The sequence below is a fragment of the Petaurus breviceps genome, unplaced genomic scaffold, assembly GCF_028583685.1.
Source record: "Petaurus breviceps papuanus isolate PSGF00001 unplaced genomic scaffold, PetGlider_PUasm1.0 99, whole genome shotgun sequence".
In the NCBI taxonomy this organism is placed as follows: domain Eukaryota; kingdom Metazoa; phylum Chordata; class Mammalia; order Diprotodontia; family Petauridae; genus Petaurus; species Petaurus breviceps.
Window position 1 is genome coordinate 21,144,945 of NW_027187465.1, and position 10,020 is coordinate 21,154,964.

At 45.5% G+C, this 10,020-nt stretch overlaps 1 protein-coding gene across 1 annotated transcript in view; it reads left to right on the forward strand.

Moving 5' to 3' along the window:
• The window catches only part of TMEM116 (transmembrane protein 116), a 50,123-nt gene extending 45,131 nt beyond the window's left edge, over positions 1 to 4,992 (forward strand). Inside the window, exons 9-11 of the mRNA XM_069081429.1 lie at positions 830 to 974; positions 2,396 to 2,469; positions 4,344 to 4,992. Of these exons, the coding sequence (XP_068937530.1) occupies positions 830 to 974; positions 2,396 to 2,469; positions 4,344 to 4,550 (426 nt within the window). The 3' untranslated portion in view covers positions 4,551 to 4,992. The remainder of the gene's footprint in view (positions 1 to 829; positions 975 to 2,395; positions 2,470 to 4,343) is intronic.
• Positions 4,993 to 10,020: the final 5,028 nt, after the last annotated feature.

A 10,020-nucleotide genomic window follows, 5' to 3' on the forward strand; every position in this document is an offset into this window, starting at 1 on the left:
CTCTCTCTCTCTCTCTCTCTCTCTCTCTCCCTCTCTCTCTCTCCCTAAACTCTGAAGCTCATAGATTGGACCACAATAGGTCCCTGTCCAAGCTCCACTTAATGTCTTTATTTTGGTCCCTCCTGGCTTAGAGTGAATGTCAAGGGTAACTGTTTCTCTTTGGGACAACCACCCTGAGGGTCTTCTCCTCCCAGCTTGATTTTTTCTTTTTTTCTGATTAAAGGGGCCTATCCCTTGACTCACTTCTTAAACAGTCCTATTCCCTGAATGGGCATTATCTCACTCTGAGTGCATGAAAAGGCCTTAACCTGGAAGGGCCAGGATCTCCCATTGCACCCTGGGCCATCTCCAGTTGTCCTGATGAATATCACGTCACTGGATCCAGATGACTCTGGGGGAGAAAGTGAGGCTGGTGCCCTTGCACAGCCCTCCCTCGCTCAAATCCAAGTCAGCTGCCAGTCATGCCATCATGTCCCTGACGTCATGGTCCTCTTGGAGAACGAAGGCCAAACACAGCGACAACGACCACAGCCTCTCCCCTGGACGGCAGCAGCCTTCCGGTGGCTCTTCCCACCTCAGTTCTCTAAGCCTCAGAGTTGTTTGTTTCAATGGTGTTGCTGTTACTGTATAAATTGTTGTCCTGGCTCCGTTCACGTCACTCTGCATCTGTTCATACAAGTCTTCCTGGGTCTCTCTAAAGCTATCTCCTTCATCATTTCTTACGATGCAATCGTATTCCGTTATATTCGTACGTCACAATAACTCTCTTCATTAGAGGAAGGACCTCCACATTGCTTCCATCGACCTTCCTCTTCCTTCTCCTCTCCAGGCCTTACTCGTGCGGGCCCAGATGCTGTATAAGAGGTTTGTGAAATCCACTGGCTTCCTGGGCGATGAGCAGTGGGCTGCAATCCGTGTGGTGGAACATCGAGTGTGTTTCTATCCAGCTGCTTTCTTTTGCTGCTGGGGTCCAGGTGAGCAGCTCAGGGTTAGTGGAGGCCCAGGGAAAGAGGAACTCCAGCTTAGAAAAGGGTTTGGGGGAACCAGTCTGTCAAAGCCTCTCTGGACTGGTCATTGTTCAGTTATTCCAGTCACATCCAACTCCTCATGGCCCCATTTGGAATTATCTTAGCAAAGCCACAGCAGTGGTTTGCCATTTCCTTCTCCAGCTCATTTTACATATGAGGAAACTGAGGCAAACAGAGTTAAGTGACTTGCCCAGGATCACCTAGTGAGTGTCTGAGGTCAAATTTGAACTCAGGTCTTCCTGACTCCAGACCCAACCCTCTATCCCCTATACCACCTGAAGCTGCCCTTCAACTGCCCTAGACCTATCTCCATCCCCTAGTTTCTCCACCCCACTATTTTCTTCTGTTGGGTGCCTGCCTTCTTCTTCTTTTTTTTTTTTTTGCTTTTTGGAGAAGGAAGGCAGGGCAGTTGGGGTTAAGTGACTTGCCTAAGGTCACATGGCTAGTTTTTTTGTGTTAAGTGTCTGAGGCCGCATTTGCACTCATGTCCTCCCGACTCCAGGGCCCGTGCTCTATTCACTGTGCCACCTAGCCGCCCCAGTGCCTTCCCTCTTTTAAGAAAAGCTGAGGCAGAAGCTGTAGTACAGTAGAAAAACCACTGGGCCTGGAGTCAGAGAATCTGAGTTAGAACCCTAGCTCTATGATTTTGGACTTCCGATCTCTGGGTCTCAGTTTCCTTTCCTGTCAAAGAAGGGTCATGGATCCTTTACTTTTAGATCTCTAAACCTAAACCTCTGACTCCCCGGCAAGTGGTCATCCAGCTTTTGCTTGGTAAGTTTAGACTGAGAGAACAGTATCTTCTTACTGAGCAAATCCATCCACCATTAACACCTGAACTCTAGGGAGTCCATCAGAAGGGGAGACAGAAGACAGGGCGGGCTCTTTGTATCTTCAGCCTTGAGGCTGCATGTCCATGAAAATCCCAGTTTCATTTCCAGCGATTCCCCAGCCCACACTTCTATGCTCTGGGGTACAAGGGAAGACCATGGAAATTTACCCAAAATCATAGACCATCAGAATGGAAAGAGTCCTTGGTGCTCATTGAGTCTTCTCTCTGCCTGAGTCAGATTCCCATCTCCAGCCTCTGACCAAAGGTTGTTCAGCCTTTGTTTGAATACTTGGAATGAGGACCAAAGGCATCTATTCCCTTCTAAGGCAGCTCTCTTCATCTGGGGATGGCATTCACTCTCAGGAAGTTTTTCCCAACATTAAATCTGAATTTTTGAGGGTTTTTTTTTTGGGGGGGAGTTTCCTGGTTTCCGGTTGCCCTGTGGGGCCAAGTAGAACAATACTAAGACTCTTCTGGACAATAATAGCCTTCAAATACTAATACTATGTTTCTCTAAGCCTGTTCTCTGTATTCACAGCTGCCATCTTGGTGATCATCAAGCTGACCAAGCCAGAGAACACCCAGCTACACATGGCCCTCTATGTTCTCCAGGTAATCCATTCTTGCCTCAGCTTTGCCCTTGACCTCTGCTCCCATCTGACCTCCTACCTCCACACCCATATAAATAAATTCTCCCCACTGGCTAAATGTAAGCAGGATTGGTACCCTAACCAATGAGGAGACTGCTTTGCCAAAATGCCTAAATACATCCCAGAGAGTGCATGACTCCAGTTGGCTTCATGGCTGAGGTGCCCTGCTGGCAGCATGATGTAGTAAAGAGAGGATCAGCCTTGGAGTCAGGAAGATCTGAGTTCAAATCTTGCCTCTGACATATCCTGACTGGATGACCCCTGGCCAGTCATTTAGTTTCTCAGTGACCCAGGCAGCTTTCTAAGACTTCAAACAGCTGATTTCCATCAATGCAAAGAGTTTTTACACTTGAAATTTCCAATGACAATGAAATCACAAGCCTACACTACAAAAAAAGAGTCCAAAAATACCAATAAAATCACAAATCTGGACCCCAAAAGTAGAAAATACCAATGAAATTACAAGTCTGGACCCTAAAACAAGAGTCCCCCAAAATGCTAATGAAATTATAAGTCTGGACTAAATTTTTTTTTAAAGGCAAATGGAGGGGTGGGGAGTACATAATGGAAATAAAAGTTCTGTGGATATACTCTCATGAAACTTGGGTAGAAAGCAATATAATTATTTTTGGCAAGGAGAGGGGGGGAATATTTGGGAGGAATTTAACTTCTAGGAAGCTTGAAGGTGGTGGTCTACTTGCAGGTAATGATCTGACTGAAAGATTAGGCTGACCTAAGAGAAATCACAGGATCATGGATTCAGGGAACTTGTAGATGGAAGGGGCCTTAGGGATTTGCTGTTCTAGAACTAGAAGTCTGGATTCTGTCAAAGGGCCTCACTTGAGGACCTAGAGGGTCACATGTGGCCTTGAGACCACAGTTCTTCACCTCTGTGCTAGTCCAACTCTCATTTTATAGGAGAGGAAATTGAGAAACAGGGAGGTGGTATCTTATCCAGGATCACATAGCTGGTATATGTCAGGGGCAGGACCTGAACCCAGCTCTTTCTGGCTGCACAGCTGGCCCTCTAGGACCATCTTTCTGCTTTTATGTACAGCCTGGGAAATAATTGTCCCTTGCAAGATTAATCTAGTATAAAGAGAGCTAAGGAACCATCGACAAATCATCAAACCCCATTTAAGTCAACTCTTTCAAACTTGTGAAGCCTGGGATGGGATGTGGCAGCCAGAGGGAGGGCCCCCTGCCTCTCTCTCTCTGGCCAGTGCCCTGTGGCTACAGGCTGTGTCCACTGTGAGTTAGGACTGGGAAGCTGATGGTAGGGCTTGGTGAGTGAGCTTGAGGAAATGTAAGACAAGGGTGGGGCAGCCAGTCTTCTGGGTGCTGAAATTTAGAGGGCATCAACAGCACCACTGTGAACTGTGTATCCTTCTTGTAGGAAGCTGGATCCCCATTCCCTGGCTCACCTTCCCCCTGCCTCCTAAGCAGTGACCAACCTTTTAGCAGCATAGAAATCAGTTTGTTTGTTTTTTTTAAAAGGAATTGGGGTTATTTCTGGGTGTGGTGCTAAGTGTCTGAGCCTGGATTCGATCCCAGGTCATCCCGACTTGGGCTGGTGCTCTTACTCACTGTGCTACCTGGCCACCCCTACATAGAAATCTTGAGGCGTCCCAAGGCAAGCTTTCTTTCTCTCCTTGTTGGCCATTCCCTAAAGTGACTTCCATCCAAGAAGAAAATATGTTATGGTTCTAAAAAGTAGAAATATCCTTTTAAAAGGCAAAGGCTGATGGGTGGCTGAGAACAGAACGGCCCTTATTGGACAGAGGGTCCTTCTGGGAGACTGCAAAGTGGACATCACTACCCCTCTGTTTCCCCTAGGCTCTCACAGCAGCATCCCAGGGTCTGCTCAACTGTGGGGTCTACGGTTGGACGCAACACAGATTCCACAGACTCAGGCGGGAAGCCCGGAAGGACGCAGACACTCAGACTCCCCTGTTACGCTCTCAGAAGAGGTTTTACACTGGTTGTCTAGCTGCCCCAGAGTCTAGACCTACTTCAGTAGATGCTGCTTCCACTGTCCTCTGAAACTACCAAGGCAGGACACTGCAGAATTGTACCAGGCAGTGATGGCAAGGAGGACCATGGGATACTGCCACCATGAGCTGCTTGGAACTCTGGTTATCTCTGTTCTTCTCCTCCCCTCCTGGTTCCCTCAGCATTTCAGGCCTCAGAGGATTATTGATTTTGGAGCATGGAGAGTACTGACTGGGTTGGTTATTGGTTGCCCTGGGTAGAGTTTCTTTTCAATTATGTTTCCCCTTCTGTCACCATTCATATAATTGTAAAGATCTCACTTCAGGGAAACAAGCCCACTCCCACCTCCTGGGAGGGTTATCATTACCTCAGGGGGGCTCAGAATTGTGGAATTCTCTTGTGGAAACACCAGATAATATTTATAAATGTTATTGTTAGACGTGCAACTCTGTTCCCTTGCATACGGGGAGGAATAAACACTTATTTCCTCCAACACCATGTCTGAGATTAACCACAACAAAGGTCTGAGTTTCCTTGTCTTGAGGGTGGGATTTGGGGGGTGGTGAGAATGGCTCAGGAAGCTGAGAAAAACAAGGTCAAGACTGACCCCAAACCTGACTTTTCTGGAACTAAGGGACTTTCAAATACTCTTCTGTTTTCTTATTTGCTGTATTCTGAAGCTTGAGCAGTCTCTCAAAATTATCACATGCTGGTGGGACAAGGGTTTTAAGGCAAACTAGGCTCAAGTGATAAGAAATGATCAGGAATTCTAAATTATCAGTTATTGACCCTCATTTCCAGGAAAGTTGTTTTCAAATCACAGAATTATACAATTGAGTTGGAATTATACAATAGAGTTGGAAGGGACCTCCAAAGTAACCTAGTCCAAGCCCTTCATTTTATTGTAGTTTGGACATTTTAGTCCTGTCTGACTCTTTGTGACTCCATTTGGAGTTTTCTTGGTAAAGATCCTAGAGTGGGTTTCCATTTCCTTCTCCAGATCATTTTACAGATGAAGAAACTAAGGCAAACAGGGTTAAGTGACTTGCCTAGGGTCATACAGCTAGAAAGTGTCTGAGACTGGATTTGAACTCAGGAAGATGAGTCTTCCTGACTCCAGGCCCTGCATTCCATCCTCTGTGCCACCTAGTTTCTCTCTCTGCCCCTTCTCCCATTTTACAGGTAAAGAGAATAAGGCCCAGAGAACAGAACTGACAAGTAATAAAAGTAGTTGGGATTTGAACCTAGGTCTCAGATCTCCAGTGTTTCCTGTTTTCTATTGACCCATAACACCAGAGACCTGATGTCTGGGGTTCATAGCTTGAGAGCCGGAAGGGACTTCAGAGGTCACCTAGTTCAAGGCCCTCATTTTGCATAAGGTGTCATACAAAGAGGATTGTATGTGGAGTCAGATGAGGCAGGTTCAAACTCTTCCTCCCACATTCATTCCCTGGGTGATCTTGCACAATAGCTCGAGTTTATATATCACTTTTAAGGCTTGCAAAGCACTTCACAGAAATTATGTTACTTGATCCTAACAGCTCCAGGAGGTAGCTGCCACTATCATCCTCTTTTTACCCTTGAGCAAATTGAAGCAGACAGATGTTAAGTGACTTTTGCCCTGGGTCAGACAGTTAGTAAGTGTCTAAGGTAGGATCCAAACTCAGGACTCCAGGTCTGATAGTATGCATTACATCACCTGACAGATACTTTACTTTTCAGAGCCTAAATTCTTCATATGTGAAATGAAAGGGCTGGACTAAGAGCCTGTGAGTCTTGGGTGGGGGTGGAGGGGCAAGAAAAAGTTAGGTTAGGTCTTCTGAGCCTTGCCAGGTGTTGGCAGTGCCTAGCACACCTTCTCCTGAACTTCCTGGTGACTAGAGCTTGGTCTCTTCAACTGCAGGGTCACCATGACTCAAAAGACAAACTGAGACCGGGGAAGACCATACCATGGCCATGGCATTAAGAGGCAGAGTGAGCCAGATGATTGGGATAAGATTGAACTCTTGGAGTTTTAGGGATTTACTAAAGCACTTGGGATCCCTTCTTCTGCCAGGGGGATTAACAAGGAGGTTGAAAAATCCCCATACCAGTAGGTTCTTGGGAGAAGGTTGGGGAAATTCAGGAGTGATTCTTAGGGTCCTGGGCAATGTCATTCACCCTCTACTCCTGACATCAGAAGGATCATTGATTTGGAGCTTGAAGAGACCTAAGCAGTGACTGAGTCCAACCTTCTCATTTAACAGAGAAAGAAACTTCGGATGAGAGAGATTAAAGACCAAGAGCTGGAATTTGATCCCAGGGCTTCTTTTGGCCTGACATCTCTGTTTCCAGAACGTCTCTTGTGCCTTCACTATTGTCCCCTGGCTCAGGAGACCTGATTTCAGGTGGGAACAAAATTAGGACAAGTACCTCAATCAAGAACTGTGTTTCTACTTCCCTTATTCCTGGCAAGTGGGCAACTAAGTGATGCCATAGCATATAGAGCATGGGACCTGGAATCAGGCTCATCTTCCTGAGTTCAAATCTGATTGCAGATACTTTTTACCTGTGTAATCCTGGGCAAGTCATGTAATCTGGTTTGTCTAAGTTTCCTCATCTGCAAAATGAACCAGAGAAGGAAATGGCAAAGATTCCAGTATCTTTCCCAAGAAAATTCCAAATGGGATCATGGAGAGTTGGACATAACTGAAACAACTGAATGACAAATTCAGGGAAATACCTCAAGGATCTGTGATCATATCAGTGTGGGTGATGCCATGCAACGACAGCTATTCTTTCCTCTCTTTCTAGTTCATGAACTGCTGTGGCTGGAAAATTCATCCCTTGGTGGTCAACCTTCTGTTAGTGGTCATCTCCACATTTAACCAGGCTGTCTGAGCAGTCATTGGAAAAAATTTAAATATATGTATGCAAGCATGTATACATACACATACATGCATATGCATAGGCATACATATATATGCATGTATAGACACATACATATGCATATACAGACAGACATATACAGAGATGGAGAAAGAGACATAGAAAGACATAGACATAGAAACAGACACAGATATAGACATAGACATAGAAACATGCATAGACAGACATAGAAACACATAGACATAGACATGGACATACATAGGTATTGAAACAGAAATAGACACAGACATAGGAACAGACATAGACATAGAGACAGATATAGACATAGACATAGAGACAGATGTAGACAAAGACATAGAATAGACATAGAGACAGCCATAGATATTAGAAAGACATAGACATAGAACAGACATAGACAGACACAGACATAGAAACAGATGTAGACATAGACATAGACGTAGACATGCCAGACACTGGGATTGTTCCTAAAGTCCACCTAGCCTGGCAGGAGCTACCTGTACCTGGGATTGTAAGATCTTGGATCTAGAGCTGAAAGGGGCCTTGGAAGGCATTTGGTTTAACTGCCTTACTTCACAGATAAGGACACAGGGGACTAAGGGGTGTCCTTCCTTGCTCAATGTCTCACAGGTGGTCAACATTCAAGGTGAGATTAGCAGCCATGACCTCTGACCCCACCCTCCTGTTCCATGCTTGTGTCTGCTGCCATACTGTCCCAGAACTTCTACATATTAGAATACTGAGTTCCTGTCAAGGCTCAGTTCTACGTCCCCTTCCTCTATAAGGCCTTACCTCATCTTCCCTCTCCATCTCTGCCTGCTATTGCTTTCCCCCCATCTCCAAAAGTCTTTGGTATATTTTTAATTTTGCCCAGTGAGGCTAGGGAACTCACAATGCAGACACCCCTGCAGATCAGTGTTTCATTTCATAGACCTGGGACTGGAAAGGACCCCAGAAGCCATGTATTCCAATCCCCTCACTTTATAGATGAGAAAACTGAGGCCAGGGAGGGGACATGATTTGCCCAAGGTGACTTAAGTGTTAAGTCTCAGAGACGGAATTTGAACCCAAGGACTTTAACTTCAGAGCTGACAGTCTATAAATATCTCATTAAAGAGTGGCCTGAGAGGCTGAGCAGCATACTTGGCACACTGTAGGTGTTTAATAAATGATTATTGACTGTTAGCACATTGCCTAGCACATAGCATGTGCCTAATAAATATTGACTGACTGGTTATGGTTGCGCAGTTGGGCATGGGTCAGGGCAACAGGGCCCCCATCTGGTATATCCATTCCACCACACTGACTCTCACTTTGTATTGACCTTGTGTATATTTTGCATGGACTCCTTCAGTAGAGTGTAACCTTACTGAGGACAGGGATCATTTCCTTTTGTCTCTGTGTCTATCAAATATTGCCAACAAGGCATTAGGACGTGTGACCGTGGACCTAGCTCGGGCTTCTTGATGTCGTATCCTGGATCTCTTGGGCAGTGGGCTGGTGAAACCTGTGGACCCCCTCTAAAAATCAGATTTTTAAATAATGAAAGGCAACGTTAGATTTCAGTTAGAAGTTAGTAAAGATATAGACATCATTTTTTCCTGTATAAGTTCGCATCCCCTATCTTCCCCCTGAAATCTATGCACAGCCCCCAATCTAGAGCTGTAAGGGCCCTCAGAGGCCATCTGGTTCAACCCCCTCATTTTTCAGATAAGGAAATTGAGGCAAGCAGAATTTAATTGACTTGCACAGGTAGTGTCATAGGTGGGATTTGAGTATTTGGACTCCAGGGTCAGTGCTCTAGAAAGAGCTTAGCACAATGCCAGGCAAACAGTGAGTGCCCAATAAGTGCTTGTGGATCGATTCCACCATAGAATACTGTTCCCTTGTTTTCAAATAGTTGAAGAAATAATAAAAGCTAGCATTTACATAGTGCTTTAAGGGTTGTGAAACACTTTCATTTCATCTCATTTTATACTCCAAACAAACCAAACAAATATTATCTCCATTTTACAGGTAAAGAAAATGAGGCAGACAGAGGTTAAGGGTGCTCAGGGTCACACAGCCCAGGAATGTCTGAGGCTGGATTTGAATTCAAGTGTTCCTGACTAAGGTGGGCCTCTAGGTGGCACCATAGTGCATAGAGTGCTAGGCCTGAAGTTGGGAAGAATCATCTTTCTGAATTCAAATCTGACCTCACACATTTACTACCTGTGTGATCCTGGGCAAGTCACTTAACCCTGTTTGCCTTGGTTTCATCAAGTGATCTGGAGAAGGATATGGCAAACCCCTCCAGTATCTTTGCCAAGAAAACCCCAAAGGGGGTCATGAAGAGTCAGACATGACTGAAATGACCAAACTGAACTTCCTAGCTCCAAGCCCAGCCCTGTACCACCAGTTAAATGCTTGAATTTGTCAGTCACCTCTACACCCCATGAGGTTTGAATAGAACTTTAGTGAAAGTAATCGTCATTCATTTTTAATTAAAAAAGAAATTGGAGGCACTATCATCTTCCTAGCAGAGCCCAGTCCCTTGTGGGGAGGCTGGGGGCTGATGACCTTCCCCTCTGCTGGACTGTTACAAGCACTGACAGAAATGAAAGGACCCGAGGAAGCCAGGGCAGGGGGCTCATGC